This window comes from Thermobia domestica, chromosome 3 (assembly GCF_964235325.1).
Source record: "Thermobia domestica chromosome 3, izTheDome1.hap1.1, whole genome shotgun sequence".
Lineage (NCBI taxonomy): Eukaryota > Metazoa > Arthropoda > Insecta > Zygentoma > Lepismatidae > Thermobia > Thermobia domestica.
This window is the reverse complement of record NC_137456.1, coordinates 39916418-39943127: the sequence shown is the minus strand read 5'-3', so window position 1 is coordinate 39943127 and position 26710 is coordinate 39916418. Positions and strand designations below refer to the sequence as shown.

At 36.8% G+C, this 26710-nt stretch overlaps 1 protein-coding gene across 2 annotated transcripts in view; it reads right to left on the bottom strand.

The window, feature by feature from the left end:
- Positions 1-4078: 4078 nt before the first annotated feature.
- Rexo5 (RNA exonuclease 5) overlaps positions 4079-26710 on the bottom strand; it is a 45086-nt gene continuing 22454 nt past the window's right edge. For both annotated transcript variants that reach the window (XM_081750692.1, XM_081750693.1), the window contains exons 6-10: positions 22545-22768; positions 18956-19536; positions 13945-14134; positions 10954-11121; positions 4079-5252 (exon numbers count right to left, since the gene is read on the bottom strand). In XM_081750692.1, coding sequence (XP_081606818.1) covers positions 4858-5252; positions 10954-11121; positions 13945-14134; positions 18956-19536; positions 22545-22768 — 1558 coding nt within the window. In that variant the 3' untranslated portion in view covers positions 4079-4857. The remainder of the gene's footprint in view (positions 5253-10953; positions 11122-13944; positions 14135-18955; positions 19537-22544; positions 22769-26710) is intronic.

Below are 26710 nucleotides of genomic sequence, written 5' to 3'. Positions count from 1 at the left end.
TGCCAAACTCTGCAAAACCTCAGAAGAGCAATTCAAAACAAGCGCAGAGGAATGTTGAGCTCTAAGATCTTGTTGATTCACGACAACGCCCGGCCCCACACGGCAAATGTCACGCGTGAAGTTCTTGAATCTTTTCAGTGGGAGTTGTTTCCTCATCCGCCGTACAGTCCCGACCTGGCACCGAGCGACTTCCACCTATTCTCAGCAATGAAGAAGTGGCTGGCTATGCAGCGTTTTGATGACGAACAGCTGCAAGAAGAGGTAACGAAGTGGTTGAAGTCGCAGGCGGCCGAATGTTTCGACGAAGGAATTTCCAAGCTCGTACATCGCTACGATAAATGCCTTAATTTGAATGGTGACTATGTCGAAAAGTAGTATTTGTGTGTGGCTTTCATCTGTATATAATAAAATTTGTTTCCTATACTTTGTTGATTTTTTATTCCAAAACGTAATCTACTTTCTGGATAGCCCTCGTAAGATCTCATGGAGGTGAGTAAGGAGACTGTTCGCCAAATAATAACGGAGGATATACAGATGGTGATCAGAAAAATGGAAACACTTGTAGTTGGCAACAAGTCAGATGTATGAGTTGGCAGTGGTGTCGTGGCGCCCGCAGCGCCGGACCGCTGGTGGTGGTGTGTTAGGTCGGTCTCCATACTACGTCAGGCGCAGTGGAACAGCAGTGTCCAGTGGCTGCAGCAGACGGACGTAGTGTAAAATGGGAGACCTCTCAGAGTTTCAAAGAGGGCAAATTGTTGGTGCGCGGTTATGTGGAGTGAGTGTGACGGCAGTGGCTACTGTGTTAGGTGCGTCGCGTGGGACAGTGTGGAAGGTGATGACGGCCTACACAACACACGGGAAAACCACATCGGGGAAGCGGAACAGTGGGCGGAAGAAAATCATGAGTGACAGGTCACGCCGGGTATTAAAGCGCGTTGTCACGCAGAACCGTCGTGCCACTGCGGAGCAAGTGACGGAGGAACTCAATCAGCACCTCCCCCACCCTGTTTCGACAATCACAGTCCGCCGCGAATTACATGACATGAACTTACGGGGTCGTGTTGCACGGGCCAAACCGCTCATCAGGGACCATAACGCTTTCGCACGCCGCAAATGGTGCCGCGACCATGCAACTTGGACCGCTGAGAACTGGAAACGTGTGATATGGTCGGATGAGTCATCCTTCACCCTATTCCCAACCACGGGCCGTGTTTATGTGTGGAGAACGCCCAAAGAAGCTTATGATCTGCAGTATCTCCGCCCAACTGTGAAACATGGCGGCGGCTCGGTGATGCTGTCGGCCGCAATATCATGGTTTTCATTGGGTCCTGTGGTCACACTTAGCGGACGAATCACTGCCAACGATTATGTCACAATTTTAGGAGACCACTTGCATAATATGGTCCGGATGTTGTTCCCGGACAATGACGCCATCTTCCAGGATGATAATGCATCCATTCACACAGCTGGCGTTGTTGCAGCGTGGTTTGAGGAACATCGGGACGAAGTTCAACACCTCCCCTGGCCCGCCCAATCCCCAGATTTCAACATAATTGAACATCTGTGGTCCGTCTTGGAAACACGACTCCGGCAACGATTTCCACCTCCATCCTCTCTCACAGAACTGGCCGATGCCCTGAACGAGGAATGGTGTAAAATTCCACTTGCTACCATTCACGACCTCTATGCCTCCATCCCACGTCGCATCAAGTCTGTTCTGAAGGCGAAAGGTGGCCCGACACCATATTAATCTGGTAAGTTGCAATTTCGTTCAGGTGTTTCCATTTTTCTGATCACCATCTGTACGTAAGGGAACGGAAGCTGTGAGCACTCGTTATCTTCCACAGACCCTCTTCCAACTCTGAACCTTTTATCCTATTCAAAAACACTGCAACAAGAAAGGAAATTTCAACATAAACCTCTCTCAACATTTCCAATGTTCCCGATTGAGTTTTCCCTACGAATACACACGGAACTTTGTATTCACGTCTTGTTTCATTATTAAACGTGACCATGTATAATAATACCAATCTATACTTTGCCGCGTCACGTGTCAGTCTTTTGTCTCCTAATTGCCACACGACACACATATATATAGCTTGATAAGGCATAGATTTGGATATATCCTCCGTTTTAAATACGTTACGTCAGCTTTCCTTTATCGAGTATAGTTCTTTCACTATACAAGACACAGTTTGCCTTGACTGATATGACATTCTTCATGCTTTTCTCTGATTCTTTGTATTCACTATGAAAGTTACTGATTCAGGCTACTTTCTCGTGCTTACTCGTGAAATTTACAACTCTAGGATGCATATCTGAATCAGAATGAAACGATAAAAGGTCCAGCTTCACTTAAGTATCAAGTATGTTTAAAGTAAACTCATTTCAAGTGGTGCAGCCGTTATTCTTTTTTACAAAAAATCAAAACTCCTTTAGCACACACATTTCAATCAAAAAAAAATCTAACTCGACCTAATTACTAACTATTTCAATAATTTACTTTATACGGTTCAACATTTACTTACTTTTTACCATATTATAAATACAAAATTGAAAATTAAAAAAGAGCCTCACCCCCCGTTTAGAAACGGAATTTTCGAAAACGCTAAGTTATGAGTCTGATTATTCTAGGAGGTTACGTACCAAATGTTATCCTCCCAACTTGAGGAACTCGTGAGATATTCTATTTTTGAGAAAGAAAGAAAGAAATGAAAAAAAAAAAAAAAAAAAGCCCCTCCACGAGACGCATTTTAAAAATTATAAATAGCTTACGGTCTCTTCCCTAAAGTTACCTCGAAGTATGCCACAACAATAGTGTGACACAAAAGCTATATTTCCTTCAGTTTAATAAAATTATATTCTCATTTTCGTATAAAGCAATTTGTCAATCAGAAATGGTAAGATATATTCAATTGTTACTTCATCTTACTTCAATAATGTACACGCAGGATTCCTACTGATCTGGAGAAATCTATTTCCCTGACTTTCCCTGATCTTTGGCGAAAAATTCCCAGATTTCATGACAGGTGTCGGATAACGTTGACATATAAATAAGGAATAAATAACGATGAATGTTTATATATGAGAACATTTATTCCATAGAGACGAATAGTAATCAATTGCTCATATGTACAATCGTGTCCAAAATGATTGTCGCATATCTATAACTGTCTTCTTGTAAGAATATAATTTGATAATGATTTTGAAGGGTACTTTTAATACTGATACTATGTGTATAATCGGGAAATGTATATTTGTGGTAAATTTCATAGGGAAAGAATTATAAATAAGAAAATTAGAATGAGTAAAACAAAATGTTGCTAAATGGACAAGAAAGTTTTATTTTCGTTTTACTGTTCTTACTTACTGCTCTTTTGACATAAAATTTGCCACATCCATGTCTTTGCTGATTATAAACACACTAACATTATAAGAAATACCGTTCGAATTCGTTATCAAATTATATTCCTACAACATATTTATAGACATGCGACAATAATTTTGGACTTGAGTATACATTTCACATACCTCCCATAAAAATAGGTATTATAATAGTTGGCTAAGCCGCAATTGGTGTACAATTCACGTTAGAAAAAATCAATTTATAAAATTTCCTTGACTTTTCATAATTTTTAGTCTTTCTACCTGAACTCCCCCGACCTGCACCATTTTCCCTGAGTTTGCCTTGACCAGTAGGAACCCTGACACGATTTACGATTTAGATTTCTGGGCTTTCGGCATCTATGGCCATGTTAGCCAATCACGTATGAGGGATGACGTCCCTTGGCGATCACACTATCCAAGGAAAGGGAAGGAAGGAAGCGGGGAAGGACCTATATGTTAGATACCACCCCGGCATTTGCCTGGTATGAATGAGCAAAATCCACAAAAACTTCACTCAGGATGGCTGGCCAGAAAAAGCTTTTACACTTTTTCGACCGAATGTCCCCACCGGGAATTGAAGCCGGGACCGCTCGTGCTAACGACGAGAGCGTTGGCGACTACGCTACGCGGGGTCACAATACATGTACACTAGATAATTTACCTAGTAATGATTAAATAAAATAAAATGAAATGGAAATTCCTGAAGTTTTATTCGGAAATTGTCTTCGAAAATCTTATAAATACGACTGAAGAAGATGTAACTCCTAAAGACGAATATTGCCTTACAAATTAACAGTTTCACTACAGGCTTTCGTGATATGTCTTACGAAATATTTTGCTTCCAAAAACTATCGCAATGTTGCAGCGATAAAATAAATAAATAAGTATATATCTATATATACTTATAAGATTATCAAAATATATGAAGACCAAGTATTCATCTAGTTTTGTTAAGTATACATACTTTCCTTGATTTCAACTGCTAAAACACATTTCACAAGGTACTGTACATCAAAAAGCAAAGATCAAGTACCTTTAGTATTAGGTGCAAGTCAGCCAATTTGAAGAATAAAAAGACTACTTACATCTTTATGGAAATACGTAATGTTAACACGTTAACTGTAAACAAAACACAACAATCGTTCCTTTACATATATTCAATTACGGTCATAACAACTTGGTTCTTATAATAAATGGACAAAGGTATCACCATCAGCATTGCTGAGAATAAATACAAAATTTGTGTTTTATTTTACTGTCAAGTAGAAAATGAAAAACAAGGCCAAAGGATGGGAAAGTTCTCCCGTTACTCACGTAAGGGGAGATACTTTTTTCAAATTCATGGATTCTGCACATGAACATTATCCAAAACACTTTTATATTTTTTTACATGAATAACTAAAAAAAAACTCTCTCTTTTTTCTTTTTTAAAAAAATATTTCATTATTTTCTTTGGAAACACTTCATCTTTTACGCGAATTCCGGACTTCTCTTGATGTTAATAAAACACACTCCATTCCCATGGCCATTCGACGACTTAGGTTCCGTTTGCTTTGACATTCGTCCACTGAATAGAACCATGTACATGGAATTGATGGCGATTCGTTTCTGCATTCTTCGACACCACTTGTTGACGTAACGGAGGATTGATCGGTAACGTTCTCGGTTGGACACGTCCACGTCACGTTTATCCAACTTTACGTGAGCTAACAGGAAATCATAATCCAAAGCGATGTTACATGCAGAGTGCAACACATCGTCGTTACTACTCAACCCAATGCACTTGATTTTCTGCTCGTCCTCTGGCTGACCGTGTACGAAGTGTGAGTACTCCGAAACCAACTCTTCTTTGGTTACAATGGCAGCTGGAAACATAAAAAGGTAGCTCCATTAGAACAACATTCCTCAATGTAACGGCTTTAATTTATTTATTTATTTAAGAACTAAAACATCCGGTCTTTGCATGGTAAAAATAGATTTATGGAAAATATTTGAAAAGTATTGCAACAGTCTTTCCTCCCGTAGGATGCGTACTCGAATCGGAATGAAATACGAAAATTTAAGTTCTACATTTGAAACGGTGCAGTCGTTATTCTTTGAGAAAAATCTGAAGCCCCTTTCCCCCTCCTCCTTTAGTACATACACATACACACAAACAAATGTATTTCAATCGAAAAGTAAAGATAAAAATCCACGTTAACCCAATTGCTATTTCAAAAGTGTATTTTAAATGGTTCAACCTTTTACTTACATTTGCCATTTTATGAATACAAAATGAGAAGTATTATAGAAATTCCCCCTCCCGTTTTAGAAATGGAATTCAAAAACTTTGGGTCAGGTGCCCAATTAGTAGTATTAGTATCAGGAAGCTACATAATAAATTTTTGAGAATTTATTTAATTATTTTTTCAGTAAATTTTCAGCCACTGCTGCGGTTTTTATCAGATTCATTTCTTAGGAAAAAGGCTAACGAAGTTCATTATTATTATTATTATTATTATTATTATTTTATTTTAACGTAAGTTGCTCAAGATAGGCAAACTTAGCTTCCGAATTGATAAAAATAGATTCATTTCTCTAAACAGAACAAGTGTGGTTTTATTTTGATTATTTTTTTGTGATGATATTTACACGCAGAAGATACGTCACAGTTAGGAGTACGTGTCACTGTTAGGATAACTCACATAACAATGGATTTTTATACAGGGTGTTACAAAAATTGTGTCCAATATTTTGGGAACAGATTCCTGACATCAAAATAAGGAAAAGAAAGTTCATATGAACCTGTGCTCAAAAGTGCATAGTTTCGAAGTTGTAGGGTGCCGAAAACGTGAAACAAATGAACTTTACAAGTTCACAGCTCCACTACTATGGGACCTATCGTAGTCAGGTTAAGACATCATTGAGGAACTGGTATGTGAACTATCCAAATATCCATGCTTAAGAATGCTGTAGTATTTGCTCTTCAATTTTTAGAAAGGTAGATCGAGAGTGGTCAAGTACTCCCAACCAGTCTCTTTAAAAATGATTGTGCAAGTACCGGAGGTATTGAAAAGTAGATATTTGAATAGTTCACACACTAGTTCTTCAGTGATGCCTTGATCGGTCCTATAGTATTGGAACTATGAGCCTTTAAAGTTCATTTTTTCACATTTTTGGCTGTCTGTAACTACGAAACTATGCACTTCCGACCACAGGTCTATATGAGCTTTTTTCTTACTTTGATGTGAGGAATCTATTCTCAAAATATTGTGACAAATTTTTTGTAACACCCTGTGTATATATGGTATGTATATATAGTACATAAACAAATAAATAATCATCCAGCACAATTAAAAATTACCAACTACATCAAATTGACAAAGGAAGACATATTTTTTTTTTGCGCCATAAAAATTATGTTTTCTTAATTTCCTCCGAAACTACGCATCAGAATTTATCCTCAAGCATCCTATTTTGTTCAGGTCAATGTAATCTATTAATTGATGTATGTCTTATCTTTGGATAAAATTGGAGAAAAACAAAAATTGAAGTGTTAATTGTAATTTTAAGATACATACATCTCATTAACACTATTGTGTACAATTGTCTTTCTCGTGTCAAATGAAGAACTTGATAAACGTATACTTCAATATGAGTTTCACCTTAATAGGTGGCACAGTCTTCGTATACACAGTGTGTCTACTGAATTTCAAGACTGGCAACACTGTAAGATAACCGCTGTAGCCACCAAGCCGTTATTATGTGTAGCTTTTAGTATCGACTGTGTTGTCCATTGTATGAAGAATTCACGAACTTATGTTTCGAATTTTTGTGAGTTACAATGATTTCAGTGAACTATGTTTTCTTTGTTCATAATGGATAGTAAAGTGCAGCTCAGAATAGCCATCACATTTTGTGCAGAACAGCCAGGTTACAACAATGATGCTCTTTCTCGAGCGAACATTTTTGTGTGGCACCGTAGTTTTCGTGAGAGTCGGAAGGCAGTCATGGACGACCTTAGACCTGGCCGTCCGATAACTCTTGGAACTGACGAAAATGTTGAAAAAGTGCGGGAAAAGCTACTTGAGAATAGTTGCCAGTCTCTCAGGATGACTACGGACTTGCACATTCATAAGGATACTGTTCGGAAGATCGTGGAACAAGATCTAGAGAAGACGAAGATTTGTACCTCACAGTCTAACAATAGAGCAAAAAGTGACCGCCATTTTGAAGTTTTACATTGGATCGCCGCCATTTTTTTTTTTTTTTTTTAAAGCTAATTTAGAGTGTCTCGCGCTTGTATCCTGAAAATTTACTTAAAAGACCGAAAGTTGTACCCTGTAGTGTGTGTAGTACAGGCAGACAAATGTAGATCGAGTCATCCCAGGAGTCTTAGTGATGTTCGCCAAATATGAATACCAAATACATTAATTTACAACAAAGACATAATTCAGGTATTATAAAGTAAATGTTTCAAAATGTTTCATACGAAATAAATACTTTCTAGCGTAAAATAAATAGTTTTATTGTTGAAGTATTCACTTCTGATGCTTTGTGCGTTTAATTGTGGGAATTTCAAGAGCATTTCTTTCAAAACGGGATTTTCCCGAAAATGCAGCTTTCTTTATTGGATATCGAAACTTTCACTAGTACGGAAGTTTGAATTCAGCACTTGAAATAGTAAACGTTACGTAGTCTTCGGGACTTCGAGCATTAAGCTTCTTAAATTTGACAATTTTTAAGCTATTGCTGGTGTTGATTCTACAGAATGCTTATTTGAAGAGTAGCAACAAATGACTGAACTAAACTGTTGTTGTTGGAAAACCAAATTTTACTGAAGAATACTTGTGTTACGGTCAAAGATAAGAAATAATACTAATAGTTTTAGTAATGTGTTTACATATTTACTGGTAGTACCGGCACCTATGTCCTTAAACTCGTCAATGTATGAGGAATAACGTCTCTCGGCGTCGCCGAGTCGGCGAGCACAATATTTACGAAAAGTATTTTCTAAAATAAAAATTGTATATTTTAAGCTAAGGTAAACTTTCTTTATTCATTCAATGCATTCAGAACTTTATAAAGGTCTTATGTTGAATTAGAATGTTGTTGTATACCTTAACGTGAAAGCATCTAATTCGCCCAAGCAAAGTCCAAAATCTGATAAAAATCACTTTCAATGTGATCATCTTAGTTGTACCAATAATATACTAACAAAAAGCTCAAAAACCCAGGTGGGTCCAACCCGATAAAACTCGGTGGGTTTTTTCGGACTGGGCCCACTTGAGAAAACTCTGAATTTTGTTCACCTCAATGAGATCCACCGATTCTTCTCTCTCTCTCTCTCTCTCTCTCTCTCTCTCTATATATATATATATATATATATTTGGACACTTCTTTTTGTTACATGCTAACAGCATTTTAGAGCATTTTAGAATTTATGCTTTCTTTATTTCTAATTATTTATATATTCTTTATTTTGTTACATAGGAGTTTAAAAAGGAATTCTGATACTATATTTACTACGAAATAGTATTAAAACTAAGTGTTCTAGTCCTATTTGCCATTTTTTTGTAAAAAGAATTAATTATCGCACTTACGCATCATAGAAACAAAACCATCATCAAAAGCAATGTAAGGCAAATATAGTTTCATTAGTTCTAAAGTACCTTAATACTAATAATAACAAACTTGCCTGACGAAAGCCGCAACAGTGACTGAAAATTTACACAGAAAACTACTATTAAGATTGATACTTTGATGAATCTTAAGTTAAAGTATGTATTTGAAGCATGCTGTTGAATGAAGAAAAAAAATGACTTTTCCTTAAACCTAAAAATGCATCGTGCTTTCTTTAGATCCAATAAAGTTTCAGTAAATACTTCCACCTTCCTCAGTTAACATATAAAACTTTTAACATTAATTTCGCGAAAAAAAATATTCACAATAGAAATTATTCCAAAATTCCTCATTAATTAAACATTAAGAACAACAGTTCATAGCAGATTTTCAAAAACTTGCTACATTATAATTAAACCAAAAGTCTCCATGCATATAGTTAAACTTCGAAACGTTGACCCATGATGCATACTTTCACGAATCTGTGGTTATTTTGCTTATACTGATAATAAAAAATTTTTTTTTACTTACGTTTTTCGCAGTGTTTGCTACATAATACACTGTTGTAAGTGTCACGGTAATTAATTATATTTTTAACTGAAGTGTGATAGTACTGTGGCAGTAGTGTAGCAGTACTGTATTGGAGGAGGAAAGCAGTGTACTTTTAAAACAAACTATCCAGTATTCAAAGGTTAGTGTTCTTAATCTACAATTGAAATAATGATGTTGGCATAGAAATATGAGACGTAAGAAGCATTTAGCAGAAAGTTCCCACCAACTGAGAAAGGAGAAATGATTCACTAAAACTGTATTGGATATAATAAAGCACAATTTTTGGATAAGTCAGTTTCTCTTAATTGATAACTATGAGGACGGTTTGAACTAAAAGTTCGTGCTCCTTTAGTTGTAGGATTTTGTTGCAAGGTGCACACAAAGTTAGTAGGCCTGTCCCTAATAACTATTCCAAATTGTAGGTTTTTAAGTGGTCATGGAGACGAGCAACTAACGTAAGAAGGAGGACGTATGATTCCAAGTTAGTTTTTTCTACGAAGAGAAGTGTGTATTGATGAAGTACCATTTTCATTGTGGCATATCGTCAGTGAAGTATTCAAAGTTTTGTCGAATTGTCCGAGTGAACAATAACCATTCCAAAGAATTGACCAGAAATAGTTTGTGCGCTTCCAACCTGATATTGCACTACAGCGGATAAAGCACGAGAGATCGGCCATAAACCTCGAGAACAAATGCCAGTGTGGACATCATTTGGCGGCCAGTAACCTGAAAATGTTAGTTAACCGAACGAAGATCCCGAAAATAAGCATATACAAAATTCTCACCGACGCGACGAATTGAACTACATGAACAAAATCGTCAAGTTGGATGTCACATTTTCTGAAGAAAGAAATGTTTCCTGTTTCCCATCTCCTTGGATGACGGGAAACAGTAAAATGCGACCGATTAAATGTTTGTCCGCAGTGTACACTAATTTGCTACAGCAACCTAACCGATTCGTTGCAAGACTGTTCTTCCACTACGATTATGCTCTGGCGCATCAATCTACCGAACTATTGACTTCATTAGTACCTCAGGTATCCAACTTCTACAGGTTAACGGTGATCATCATATAGAGAAGTAGCCTATAAACCGCATTTCTGAAGATATAACTACAATTCCCGTTTATTATCAAGTTTCCTTCCCAAGTGCACGGGCTTCTGCTTATATTATTATTATTATTATCATTATTATTATTATCATTATTATTAATAATAATAATAATAATAATAATAATAATAATAATAATAATAATAATAATAATAATAATTTTTATTATTTTAATTATATATACGTTCTCTTTTCTTATACAATATATACTAACGTAAAACAAAGATATAAACCCACATTCTGAATATTTTATTTTACGCAAAATGTACCCTAAAGCAAATGTCACTAATTAAAAACAAATACCTCTTTTGTCAAATTGTTTGACCGGTGTCAACATGCTGGTAGTCAGTCCATCCCACTGCTTCTGTTCCCATTGCCTCCGCGATGTCTCTCGACTCTTTTGATCTTCGTACGCCTTCCGGATTTCATACATTTTCTGCTGCTCCACGACAGCGTCACCAAAGTCAGTACCTACAAGCAAACAATGACGATATCTCTTACTGTATTCCTCTCAACCATTATTAAAGAGTATCAGATCTGTATCGTGAATTCAACTGAGATCAAGATAAAAGGTACTTCCATTGTTTTTGACAAAAATACACTGATGTATGAGAAATGAAGGCAGTAAGCTTTAAAGTTTGATGAACTCGTCGACGGTGTAAAGATAACAAAGAAAAACAAGATTAGAGAGTGAGACACACTGTTGTGATACTGACTGCTATTTTCGTATGTTTGGACATTATGTAGTACGCCCAAAAGTATCTGAGAACAACAAAACCGAGAGTATCTGTTTGATTTTCTCTAGTACTTTTTCTCGGCTATTTTCTTTTACAGTTTAAGACGACGAGTCGTTCACAGTTTGAAAGCTAAGTTTTTATTTAGTGCCTTCAGCTTTGTGTGTTGTAAGTGAAGTACTCTTTATTTTGATTTTGTAAGTCCAAATTACGACTAGACATAACTACCTGATTAAGAAATAGAAGTTCAACAATGATACCACCCAGTCCGATATATACATTAATATGAATAATTGTGCATATACACAGGGTTCAACAGACACACCTAACAGTTTTCAGATTCAAACTGTGACCAGACTGATTATTTCACATATGATCTTTTATTTCCCAATTGGACCCGAAATGTTTTAGTTATAATAATTGGTTATGAAACATACCACTACCGTCAAATGGGGCTACTTTGCTACGAAAAAAAAGCACATTTTCTTAAATATTTTGTGAACAACATACTGTAAGCCCAATGTTATATTTTTAAGATCATGGTCCAAAGGAGTACTATCACTCTGTATGATAAGCATTGTTGTCTTCAACTAGGAAAAAAAAAATAAATAAATAAATAAATACGGGCATTCACTACTTTGAACATAATGTTAATTGTACCTCTGAGCTATATGGTATTCTTTGATATTGAGTTGAAAAGAGGCGAGTTTTATGAACATTTTGGTATACATAATATAGTTATGCGATTTTCCTAATGGGCTACAGGAAATATTTTTTAAAATGTACTTACCCAATATTTCTTAAAGATTGATGCCAATCGCAGTACTACTGCAACTTTAATATTTAAAACTTTAAAACATCTCCCTTGTAGTAAGAGATTCAAATATTCATATGAATCTAACAGAGAAATTTTTAAAGAAAAGTTTCTTTTTTCTCTTTTTTTTTCTTCTTTTTTTAACGATGAAAAAGGACTATTTACACTATATACAATTGAAACATGTTTGAAATTATTGCAAATTGAGACCTTCAAAAGAGATGCTACCAAACTCAAGAAGCCCTCAATTAGTAAGAATGGGCTCTGGTAGCACCTGAACAATGTGTTCTATATAAAACACATCGCTGTCTACATTTTCGGGCCAAAAGAATGTCATACTGGTACCTGTTTTAATGCACGTAGATTTGACTTTCCAATTGCAGCTCTCTTTGTCAAGGAGTTGCCCAATACAATGCCGTTTACCTTTCTTTAGAATATACCGTACTATTATCCACAAACTGATCTTTAGACCCACCAAAATCAGCTGTTCATATTAGCCCCATTTGTTACCTAAAACGACATGTGATTATCAAAAATTCACCAAAATTTGAATATAGGTTAGACAACAATAGAACCTATTGGAATCAGTACATAATGGATGAGAATTTATCAGTAATATTGATTTAAGCAGTTAATTCTTTAAACCCGAATTCCAGAGACTCAATTTTCTGGTCGACATAAAAATAAATAAATAAATAAATAAAATAAAATAAATAAATAAATAAATAATAATAATAATAATAATAAACATTGCTTCATATTTAATTTATTTTCCATACATGATTGTTGGTAAAGCTTACAGATTTGTTATGGTTGAATTCAGAACATTCCAAACTACTACTTGCAATATTCAAATGAGCCGCAAATAACTTTTCACAACATGAAGATTATGATTGAAACATTTTCCCAGTTTTGTTCAAAGAAACCCCCATGTTCATAGTAGCCTCATTTGACGGTACTACATTTTAAAAATTACATTTTTACAGTCCTTTACATGTTTTCCCCATGGCCGAGAGCAGCATTCACGACTGACATAACTGAAAGGTTTGTTTTTCCTTTTTCTTTTCAGATCAATTCTGCACAGACGTTAAGTGCTGATGTTGACTTTGACATTGTAGCCAGCTAAATCATTTTAGTCAGCAGAACATCGAGCATTCATCGCGGAGATTTTTTTCTTTCTTTTAAATAATGACTCAATGTGCCCTGCTTCTTTCTCCAGAAAATCATGTCCAGATCAAGTTTCTTTATATGAAGCAGTTCTAGTCTCGATCAATGCCTGCAGTTCACGTTCAATACCAATACTACCATACGCATGGGGACTTCGGTGATACTGTTCATATAGAGATGACGTACTGTAGTCCTTGACACACTGAACATTTCTTTTATTCTTCTGCGAACATCCTCAGTTGTAAGAAACAAGATTAGGTGAGACATGACAGAAAGCTCAACAAGGGAATCGATGAATGAAAGAAAAACTGAAGAAATACCAACTTGAAGACTTCAGACATATAATGTACGAAGTTCGTATTTACTTTTCTTTAGTATTGTTTTATCATTTATTCATGCCTATGTTATTCACTGTCATTTTTAACCTAAACTAAATTCTTACTACCAAGGATGTTAGAAGGAAAACACGCGAAAAGTTCATTATTTCAGTGTTCAAGACTCAAATTTTCGGATTATCAAGTCAGTTATTTATAAGTAAGATTTAGTACTAACTACAACAGAATAATTAAAGGGTCATACTTTTCTTTAATTTCAGCTGTACTAGTTTCATGGCCGCCGAGCTGTCTTCGATTGAGCAGTGACCTTTGGTACTTTCTTGAATCTTTTCCTTCAAAAAGAGATCGGACAACACAGAGAGTTTAGTCTTCCTGAAGCGATCGCCACTTACGTTGTATATTACACTTGTATCGATTACGTACGGATGAATCATCTGAGGAGAAAATAAATAGAAAATAATGAAAATGATACAGCTAACTGCAAACTCCTAATACTATAAAGAACCACATTGGGATTTCTGTTTGAGATCATGGTCTAGTCATTTTTAATCTTTGAAATAGCCATTAACATTTAACCTGACTCAAACAGTTCTTATCTTTTGGTGATAGCACGGGGAAGAAATGAAGACTGCATATAAAATCTGTGATAAATGTCAAAAATGGAAAAATTTGGTTTAATGTAAAAATATGGCCTATGTGCGTAACACTACTCAGTGTAAAACCGGCTATCTAGTATTCACTGTGGAAGTAGTTCAAAAAAATCTTCAGAAGAAGAACGTGCCTATAGGTTCCGTCAGTTCTGAAGTAACATCTCGGCGGTTTACTTAATATTTTCATTTCGGCACTTAGCACGGATTTTATATTCAATCTACAAATAGAGATAAATATAAGAAATAAGACGCTAGCGAGAAAATGGAAAGAACCAGAAAGAATAAATGAAAATGAAAGAACTATATTCGGAGCAAAATAAGAAACGAATTGTCATTTAGAGAAACAAGCGTTACTTTGTGGCCACACCGTGAGTAATCCGCTCCGGCTTCAGCTATACTCTGTAATGAAAGGATAGTTATAGGTAACCCTCAACGGAATACTCACGATCTCTAAATACGAGGGTCATTGTAAAAGTCATGGCAACTAATTTTTTTTTTCTCGAAAATGGTAACGAATAAAAAAATTCTGAAATATGCAAATGGAAGGTTAGTTCATATGTAAACGTTACATTAGGGAGATAGATGAACAACACACCACCATAGATATAACACGAGAAAAAAGGACGAAAACAATTTTGTCGTTTCAAACGTGTTTTACTGTCAATTGCAATAGTACACAATAGTACATTACAAACTACACGCATTCCATGGCATCAGAAGCCCCCCTAAGAATCTATAAGATGGCAGGTCCTCATGACACAGTAAAAACGTGACGCTAGATGGCAGTCGTTTCCAGGAGAAAGAAGCGTGAAGAGAGACCACGGCATGAGTTGAGCAGCCATTCAGGATGGATGTTACCCGACTTGAACAGCTTCTTACGTGAAGACTACAGTTGTAATGGACCCGTTTGATCTCCGTTACAGAATAAGATTATTTTTCTTTTTATGCGCCCTTATTGTTTATCTTTACGAACATCAAAAGTTTGGTTAGTATAGCATTTATGCCATTATTTCCGTTATTTTGTTGTATAAGGTAACGTTCGGTTAAAATGAATCTGCACCACCGTTGTAATGCCACTAATGGCTGAGAAATTATAGCCGATTATTTTCTTTTTCTTCTGGTAAATTGAATTTTCTGCTGTTTTTACAATTAATGATTGAAAATAGAAATAACTGTGTATTTTAGTAATGTCGTTCAAGAGGATTCTGTAACTGGGTTATCTTCTCTCTCGTGTGTATAAATAACATTTTCACGTCAGAAAGAATAAAATATTTTACTAAATCCATCATAAATAACAAATCGGATGCCTGTATACGATAACATACTCGTTGATATATTATGTTTGCCATCTCAAACGATTCATTTTTCTTCCTGTGATTGTCATCATTATGCTATTACGCGACGAAGTTAGTATAAAGTAATATAAATGTGTATTGATATAAGAATTAATTGATGATGTACAATAAATACATATTAATTATGTGCATTGGGATAAATCGTATCTAGAACAGGAATGCTATTAAGTAATCTAGATGTTAATGGGGATAAATTTGGAGGCAAGTATGAATGTTTACATATAATCGTACTGGCGTAATGTCTTGTCTGTAACCGAAGTGATGAGAGGACAACAGTTTGTGTACTATATACATTACTGATAATAAAAGCAGATCAATATCCTATAGTTCTATTCGATTTCCATTGTCAGCTTATGGAACGCATTGCGTATTTATTCCTGATGTGCTTTACTCAATTTATAAGTCACGTTTCCCTCCTTGTTAGCCTATCCTACGTTAGCAACGTACCAGCACTCGGAAGCCCGATGCTTTAATGTTAACCTAGCAGATTTCGACATATTTCTAGCTGATCTTATGGTAAACAACACTTATTGTGGGATTGCCTGCGCTGGCGAAAGAAAGGGCACCACATAGTTCTCCGTGGACTGAATGCGCGACAATGCCACGAGGAGCTTATGGAAGCGTTAGGAAATGCTGCTCTACCGTACAGAACGATTGCTCGGTGGGTAGATGCATATGGGCGTGGCAGAGCTGCAACGGCCGACATGCACCGATCCGGGCGGCCTGTCAGTGTACGTACGGACTGTGCTTGTACCCTGATCGCCCAAAGCATGGAGAAGGACAGAAGATGGACGCTGCAGGAAATATGGCGGCATACTGGTATTGAGAAGACAACAATCTACAGGATTTTATGCGACGAGCTACACATGCATAAAGTTGCTGCAACGTGGGTGCCTCATGCACTAAGTGAAGTGGAAAAGGAAACATGTTACTTGTCGTGTGCATCTAGCGCGTTACGACGAAGAGGAATACCATATGCTTGCGAGAATCGTCGTCATAGATGAACTGTGGGCCAGGGCCTATGAACCAGAGCTGAAACGCCACTTCGCGCAGTGGCGTCATCCAGGTTTACCACACAGGCAGAAATTTCGCCGCAATCCCTTTACTGTCAAGTTAATGGTCATGATAGCCTATGACATTAGAGGAATGATTTTGTGCCATTTCATGCCACCTAGAGACAGACTTAATGCACTGTATTACTGTCGTACTTTCCTGCAACGACACCTACGACGGGCTATTTGGGAGAAACGTCCTGAATGTGTACACGAGGCATTAATTCTTCATGACAACGCGACAGCCCATACAACAGCGTGTGCGCGAAATCTGCTCGCGCGATGGGGATGGGAAGGACTGGAGCATCCACCATATTTGTCAGACTTATCAACTTGCGATTATGACCTCATACCAAAACTTAAAGAACCACTGAGTGGTACACACCTTCGAACACGTGAAGACATTGCCACAGCAGTGACGCGTGAGATCCGAAGATTCGCTCATGGTGAGACCACGGGTATTCAGCGTCTTCCACAGCATTGGCAGTGTGTGATGGATCCCTTGGAAGACTATTCGAAGGACTCTAAGATGTCACAGGTACATGTTCCTGCCCTGTACTATTGTGTGCTGTTGCAACTGACGGTAAAACACGTTTGAAACGACAAAATTGTTTTCGTCTTTTTTCTCGTGCTATATCTTTATGGTGATGTATGTGTTCATCTATCTCCCTACATGTAATGTTTACATATGAACTAACTTTCCATTTGCATATTTCATTTTTTTTTTTTTATTCGTTACCATTTTCGAAAAAAAAAAAAAAATAGTTCTCATGACTTTTGCAATGACCATCGTATCAATTAATTTGTTATTTTACTCGAAAAATAACAACGAATTAAAATGAAGAGTTGGACATAAGTAAAGACTGGGAAGGAATATTAAAGAAATCACAAGGAAGAGGAACTAAAAGGAGATAGATAAATAGAGAGAGAAAGCACAGCTGCTGCAAGATTGAAAGTGAGGAGGTGGAGCTAAAGAATAGTAAAAAGGATCTCTGGATCCCATATGAGGGAAAGGGTCATTACTAAGAATTTCAGAAGAGAGGACTGGCTGAGGAAGGCTTTATTATGGAGTTGAAATATTATATATTGAATGTTTTTTACTATAACATTACATGTATTTTTAAGTCTTGATTAAGTGAGATTCACATACAAAAGAACAAAGGTTTGAAAGTTTCAAAAATATTATTAATAAAACGATGGGAATATTGTTTCAGAAGCACTATCTCTATTATACGTATTATATATTTAGTCTGCAATTTAGCCAATCATGAGATGGGAAAGTATCCATATGTACTGTATTCAGACAATATCTTCATTCAAGCTTGTTAGGAATGAAGCTACATGGCTGACACGTAATGTTATGGAATAATGGCACATGCCTATATATTAAATATATATTGCTAAGTATAATTCTGGGCAAACAAATCATGTTGGATTGCAATCGGATTACGATGGATTAGGACTCAAGAAATCCCTTATGTTCTCTCATGTAGTGGAAACTCTTTCTCTCATTATGTTAATATGATTATATGAGGATTAGTTGGATCACAATTAGTAACAGAAACTCTATTGTAGAATTTGGAAGTAGAGGGTAATAAATATCTCTTGGGTAAATAATATGTTTATGTTCGGTTTTGTACAAATGCTTAGGCCTCAGAGCGAAGCAACGTACTCTTATGAATGCTGAGGTACTCAGTTGTGAATATAAGTTAGTGGCACAGTTTATACGTACACACTTTTTAAGTTTGTGTTGCACATTATTTCACGAGCTACATGAATAAATTAGTAGATATCCACAACATACGACTTTCTCAAACATAATTATTAATTTTCTTTTAATAATATTTGTAATACATAATCCTAACAGTTAGTTTGCTTACCACTTGAAAGTGAACCCAAGTTTGTACCTATCCGAACATGTACTTCCTAAACAATATCTTCGAACTAGAAAACCCAAGATAAAATATATGCTCCAGATAAAATATCTGCTCCAAAAGATTGAGAGACTACAGTATTAACATATAGATAGCACACTTATAGAACTGTATGAGGTTTCAACTGATTTGATCTTTTGTCATACCAGTATCTGATACTGGATCATTACCCATTTCAAATAGGAATCTGCTAACGACTTAGCATTATTCCACTCTTGTTATTTAACCTTCTCCTATATTGCATGAACTATAAATTTTACCTACCTTCAACGCGTGGAGGTCAAAATTCAGCGACTGACCTATAAGAATAGCATCAGGTGGCAAAATTCTTCGAATATCACGCTGGACATCCTCGAGCGTTGTTGTGACCCCGGCGAGCATTTTCTTTGTAATTCCGGAGTATCTGGTAACGTAGTTGATAATCTGATTTTGTGGTTTCACCAATGTCTCATACACCACTTTCATCTCTTCATCAACAATAGACACTCGCGTCACTTCCAACGCAACGGTCGTTTGACACATTTCAGCATCTAATGAAAACATCGGAGAGAACGGAGTGACTTCCTGATAGCAGTCTTTCGTCATAACGTAGTCCTTATACCGTGATGCCAACTCGCCCTTCACAGGCAAAGGGTAATTCTCCATTACCATTTGCTTCGCACTCAACAGTAACTTTGTCCTTGGGAATCGATCATTCGGTGGAAGAGGTTCGGAGTTCGATTCAGGCGGAGGGCTGTCATTGGAATCGTCTGTAATTTTTTTCGCTTGAGTGTTCACAGGAAATATGGCACGAAACACTTTGAACACTTCCCGCCCTTGGAGTGCTGCTTCCAGACTGCCATATTCTGTAAAAACAAAAAGACACATTTTAGTCTAATGCAACTTTATACATCATCACGGACTAAATGTTAGGATGATTATTGACTAACAATGTAAATATAGCGATGAAGAATAACAGCAAATTTTAGGTCATTTTAATACCAATGTATGAAGAGTAATGATAATAATAACAAATTAGGTTTCGTTTTACAGTGTGAAACTACGGTAGACTTCCAAACTATGTGTATTCAATACTCACACTTCAATTAGTACATCTATAACTTCTAGTTGCAATAGAGGGTGAAGATAAAGGACAGAATCTATTCCTCGAACGCTGACTTCATATTAACATGCCATTATTCACTATCTGTTACTGTTTTTCCTCTATGGGATGAGATAAAACCTTCGATTTGCATCCTTACCTTTCCTAAACTCAATCACTATAGTAGACTCAAAATACGAGGCGCATCCAGAAAATAAATTCCTATGGGCTGTAAAATGAAAGTACACAAAATAATTTTCAACATGTACACCATCTGTGTTGAGACATTTATATTGTAACGTGGCAGTAGCTTTTGTACGCCTGTGTCAAGGAGTTCTGCCACCAAGTACTAGAACCGTAATGTCACAACCATCTGAAACTCAGCTGCGCTGTCGAAACGTTGTCCAATCACAAATCACTTCAGCTCAAGGAACACGTGAAAGTTGCTGGGCGTGAAGACGGGGCTATAGGGCGAGGTCGCGTAGGACACTCATGTTTCATCCCGGTGACGGAGGAGATCGAGGAACTGGTCACTTTTGCAGAAGGACGGTCCTGGTGACAACGCAGCAGGAATATCAAAGCGGACGCTAGACGCTTCTTCTTGGGCTCCGCTTGTAATAAACTTATTTGTGCATTATTTTTGGAGTATCCAGCTTAGACAATTTAATTCCTTTTTATTTTAAAAGGCTGCTATCTTTAAACAAATAGTGTATCTATGCGTTGTGCATTCTCGTACGGAATACCAACAACGAGCAGACGAAGCAGTCAGCGGCCTTGGCAACCAACGGCAACCAATCACAGTCCTACCAGTGTTTACGTCACTTTGGTAGGTGGGACTCACGTGAGCAGCGAGAACAAGGAGACAACGCGTGACGTAGTCATCATTCGGCGCCAAGAGAATCATAAGGAGAAACTCACCTTCTCATCGCTGCTGAGACAATTCATATAAAATGTAGTACTGAGCAAATCCGTTTGTATTTTTATAATCTAAAAACATCAACATATTCCGTTGTTATAATATTACCTATCCTTTGTAAAGATATGTATCATAGTTAATATTAAATATAATCTGCAATTTATGCGTATCATTGACGTTATTCTGACCAGACATTCTTGCCTCGTGTTTATCAATCTGTTGTGCATGGTTCAAAATACATATTAATGTTAGCAAATTATTGTGATCAGTTGTTTTTCAGATTAAATGATGCTGAGATTTGGTCCCATTCATAAGTTTAAGGTTGTTATTTCAATTTTCGCCTATGTGTGGTTAGCGGTGAAGGACGTTATTGTTTTGTGATAACTTGTTTCGTCGTTAACGCTCGGGTGAAAAATTCGATTAATGACTATGTAATGTAATGTTTGCTATACTTGGATTATCATCCTATGGAGTAAACATCACACGCTGTCAGTTTTTTTTTGGACCTCACCGTGCACGAACTTGCGAAAGTGCAGTCGCTGAGTGACGATCTCATGCAGGAGGGAACACGTCTGCAAAAACTGACATGGGAGTTCGAACATTGTTCAAACTGCTAGTTCTGCATACTTTTCACCAGTTCAGGCGTAACCGTGGGCAGTCGGCTACTATGGTGTTCGTCCTGCACCATCTTTTGGTCATATCTTCACTCATAACATCCGCTCCATATACTTCAGAGAACTGCTAGGAGATCTCTGATACTGACAACTTCTTAGCACGTAGAAACTTGATTACCGCGCATATCTCGCATTCGGCGGGAGACTATGCGCACAGCCATGTTTAACATACCACAATTCTCTCACCACTGACTCCACACAACTATCTTGCGCTACATATTCCTCCCACTCCATTCCAAGCGCGTCCCGTTATGACCATTCGTGTTATCTTTAAATTTATTTTCTGGATGTGCCTCGTAATTGGTAATTTAGAAAGTGAATCTTAATTTTTTAAAACATGAGTTTACTATTATTTCCTCTTTCTTTATTAATTTGGAATTTAATTTATTTAAAATTTACAGGTTCAGTGAAACCTTTCCTAACGGATATCTTTATAATACGGATAGATGTTTCAGTTGCGGCAAATGTATATGTATCACTACGATGCATCACTCTTTTTTTTTTTACGAACATTCTCAGATATGTACATGGATGGTCATCTTTTTTTTTTAACGTTTAAGTGATCTCTTCATATCGGACATAAATTATTCTCTGTCTGTATGTATCTTAAACAGAAAACACTTTCCGCAATTTGAAAATAAATCTGTGATACAGTACAGTAGACAGAAAATCCCTTCCCCACAAAATGTCTTCGTCTTAAGTCAATGACCTGATGAACCACCACACGGAACAGTTAAAAGCTTAACTTCAAAATTTTCTTTCCTCTGCCCACAATAAATTTTCAGTACACTAATAATGTTGCATGTTCTTATCGCGTTAATCGTACTCTTAGTATAGTCAGTACGGAATTAAGTGATATTTACGGGGGGATAACGTACAGAATAAAATGACCACACATACAGTATATTTTGCAGCCCATATCAGCACATCCCCAACTATATTATTATTTCTTTACAAAGTCAGATATCCTCCTCAATCCCCTAAAACTCGAACACTGATAGTGTTTCAATGTTAACCGCTGTATACTCCACACGATTACGACACGAGATGAGATAAATTAAATTTGTGTAACCTCTTTGTAACGCATACATCTCATTTAAGGACAAATGATCATGTGCCATCGGTATCCATTATTCAAAGGTTTCAATGTATTTACATAAATACCATGGATCGAATACATACGTTGTATTAAACGATCGCGACGCGTTCCTGTGAGTGGAACAGTTGACATATGAGCACACAAACTACTGCCATATGATGTTGGTGTAAGCACATCCAGCTTAGTAGGGAAGCCCTTTAGAGCAGAAAACATCTCTTCATTTTCAATGTAATCAGACAATGCTAATCCTTCAACAACAATTACAATAGTGTGAGTGATTCGATTGTGTTTCTCTAACTGACACCACCTGAAAAGAACGAAAGAAACCGAAATAAGTAATTATATCACTGGGATAGAAGTATTAGTGTCTTAAATGATAAATAATATCTCAAATTAAACACTACCATGCAATAAAGAACAATTATTTACGAACAATATAACGGTGGATCGTAACTCACGTACTGATGATCGAACCAGGGACCCCTTGCACCAGAGGTGGGTACTCAATCACTGAGCAACCGTGTCCTCCAGGAGCAAGAGTTATTACCTACAATACTCAGGGACTTCGAGAAAAAATGGTGGAGTTTTGTGGGTTTGCTGTGCAGGAGTGAAGGTACTGCCATAGGGTTGCCTGGTTTTGATAGTTGAATGACAAAAATGATGGTTGTCACAGAGTATCGACATGTGCAAATATTGTATGAAATTAACATGTATGGCGAATGTAAATATTTGTAAATTTTCATATTTATAAATATTTATATATATTTCTACTCTGGAGATTTCTATTTGATAAATACAAATTTTAAACCAATTCTGAAATTAGGGTATAATGAGAAACATGACTGAAGACAGTAATTATGATCACATTAAGGCTATCATTTCAATTCAAGTTTTGAAGTGTATTTTTGGAGGTGGGTTTCAATGTTTTTTCTTTCTTTTTTTGGAGGGAGGTAGAGAAAATTCTAATCTTGATTTAAATATGTGATGCGCAACAAGAAATCCGTTGCAGTTGATAGGACGACATTGTATTATGGAGGAGAAAATATCTCCTTTTCATTGGGAAGTTCAGAGTAAAAGGTAGGAAAATCTATTACCTTGACGAGCCACGGGTAAATGCTTCTCACATGGTGTCAAAAGGTAACGGTAGATGAAACTATGAATTCCAGAAACGAAACCTTTCTTTTTGAACTGTCCAGTGGATTGAAGAACCCTACCGGCAAAGGTTAAAAAAAAACTCATCGAAAGTGATGAAGGATGCGTTACAAAGAGGAAGTACATCAAAATTCACTAAAAGACAATCACGAAGAAATGAATGGTCGCAAATTTGAAATTTGGTTTGAATAGGTACTTCCACATCTTGCACAGAGCTGCGTGACTGTCATGAACAACGCACCTTATTACAGTGTGAAGGTAGACTGAGTACCCACTATGTCTTGGAGAAGAAGGAAAAGATGAGTGCAAAGCAGAAACATTTCTTATGACAATTCTTTTGTTAAAACTGAATTAATTAATTTCATCTTTCTTCTCGACCCCCGTAGGAGTCCTGATCCGTAAGTTGAGAACCTGCGGTGTAGACTAAGAAGAAATGGGGGATAATATAAACCAAGATCTTTGACGAGTGGGTGATAACAACCTTGACACAGGATAAAATCTACTGGCGAGGTTTGTTTTTGCTGCAATAAACCTTCGGGTTTTTTAAGTTAAGTTAATTGTTATTTTCTTATTTCCGTGTAATTCAACACATTCGTATTTAGCCGTACTTTTTCTTTAGAATACCGTGCAGGTCACAACTACTGTCTATCCTTCTTGGAAAATGAATTACCGATGCAGTGTAATTATTTATCCCTGTTTTTACTGAGACCGATAATCTTTTTAAAATAATAAAGTTAATTTCATTTTCTTTTCTGCAGGTGAAGCAGAACAAAGCAACGTTATTACTGGAATAGTATTATCAGTGTAGTAACAGAATTTATATATATATATATATATATATATATATATATATATATATATATATATATATATAAATGTGAGACCATCTGTTTATATGAAGGGGACGAGGCACGTATTAATTTTTCTTATCATTTCAAGTTCGGTCGCTATCATGTTAGTGCTCTGATACATTACCAATACAGACTCTATTTGCTCTTGGACTCATTATGAAATTATTCTATGAATACATTAAGTATCCCTTCAATTCCCATTCCTCAGCTTCCTTGTAGTAAGTGGTTCTTATACGCGCCTTTGGCGTGGGAGATTATGGGTTCGATTCCCGACGGGAGTTCATGTGGTTCGGATCCCACGACCATGTTTTATATAGCTTCCCTGCTGAAAGGGACGCTAAATCCAAAATCAAATCAAATTCCCATCACTGTCATTGGTTGACTTTCCAGCATTATCTCACAACCCCGACTGCCAAAAATGCGAAAACTGTTCAATTAAATTCACCATTATATTAAAAGCTGTGTTTCTTATCTCACTAATACAGATAAGTGTAATAAAGTGATTTAAAATGTGTAATGCTATTTTGAATGTTATAATTAATTCTTTCGAGATATTTAGATAAAATTCTACATCTCCCGGTTGAGGGTTGATCGTGGAAAGATCAACATCGAAATTCACGTTTATTAAACTATGTGCGTAAGGCCCACAGAATGATTCCTCTACTGCCAATTTCCAATAGGAACAATGCTTACCTGGCGTCCGCACATGTCCATCAGATTGCCACAACATGTAGCGTGATTTATCCCTTAACATACTGGTAATGTTCTTCTACTGCCTACTGTCCACTTACGCCATGTTTTGCACCACTGTAACTGGCGGCGCCCGTCCATTTGTGATTTTTGCCTTGGCTTATGGGCAACAGCTCGCCTTTGAACCCTAGTTCTAATATCTCGTGAGGAATACTACATGTACTGGCATCACTCCCAGATGCCGAACGAAACTATTGTTATAGTGCCCAACTTTTCAAACTTTTAACGGTGTATCGTCACTACGCGCCTGAGTCATAGAAGGTCCCTATGAGATAACTCTTGTGGTTTCCCTGGTCGGAGTTACGGATTTGTTACTTCCTCTTGCTTCCATTTTCCATCACCTCTATGTTACATACTAAAAGTACGTGAGATCTGGAATTTACCAGAAATCTCACATATTGAGTGACTGAGTCGACGAGTTCCAATGATCATGCCCATTTTATCTACACTTAACTCTTGCCGTCCGCTCGTTTCGACTACAAGCGCTTGTATATGACGTTCTCAAGCGCTCATTTTCCTTCTATCACCATATGTGGTGCATTTGTGTTGGTCTCTTACACCTCAAGACTTCCAGCATAATACCGTAACAATCGGATCACAGCAAGTATTATAATTGGTACGTTAATGTGACACGTCAAGTACTCATCATATTTTTTTTACAGAGAAAAAAAAAAATTCAAACTCTTCCTACTCACATTAATATGTGGTAGGTTCTGATTAGAGTTATGAGAATGAAATATTTCAATTTGAAATATTTCAGGGCTTTGAAACATTTCAAAATAAAATTTCAAAAATTGCGACCGACATGGAAAATGCCCAATCGATTTTCACTGTCAAACTCACTCAAAGTATCATTAACGTTGTTGTAATCACACCCAAGACAGTTTTTTATAAGTCCCTTCCACCTAAAACTGCGAAACATGATGCTCCATACATTGTTAAAACCGTAACTGATGTGATGGAATAAGTCGGGCCAGAAAAGTTCATTGGCATAGTAACTGATAACGCAGCAAATATGAAAGCAACATGGAGAAAAGTATCCACATATCACAACTTACGGCTGTGGGGCACATGGTCTGAATTTGCTTATCCAGGACATTGTGAAAATAAAGACAGCCTGAAGCACCTTCCTGGTCACACAAAATGTGTGATAAACAAAATCAACGGCAGTGCAGTAGTGAATGCAATGTTCAGGAAGAAAATTACACCGAAACTACCAGCTGTGAGTCGATGGGTTCGCAAGGAATTTCTTTGGCCAGTCTGCTGCAAAACAAATCAACACTAAGAAGTCTGTGTATGGATGAAAAGGCAGAAAAACTACTATCGAAAACAACCAAGGCCCTCATTCTCCAAGATGTCATCTGGGACAAAATAAGCAATTTTCATAGTTTAATTGTTCCAATAGCAGACTGGATCACTAAAATCGAAAGCGACCAACTTCAGATAAGCAAAATGAATGAAATATTTTTCGACCTGAGGGAGAAAATCCAGAACAG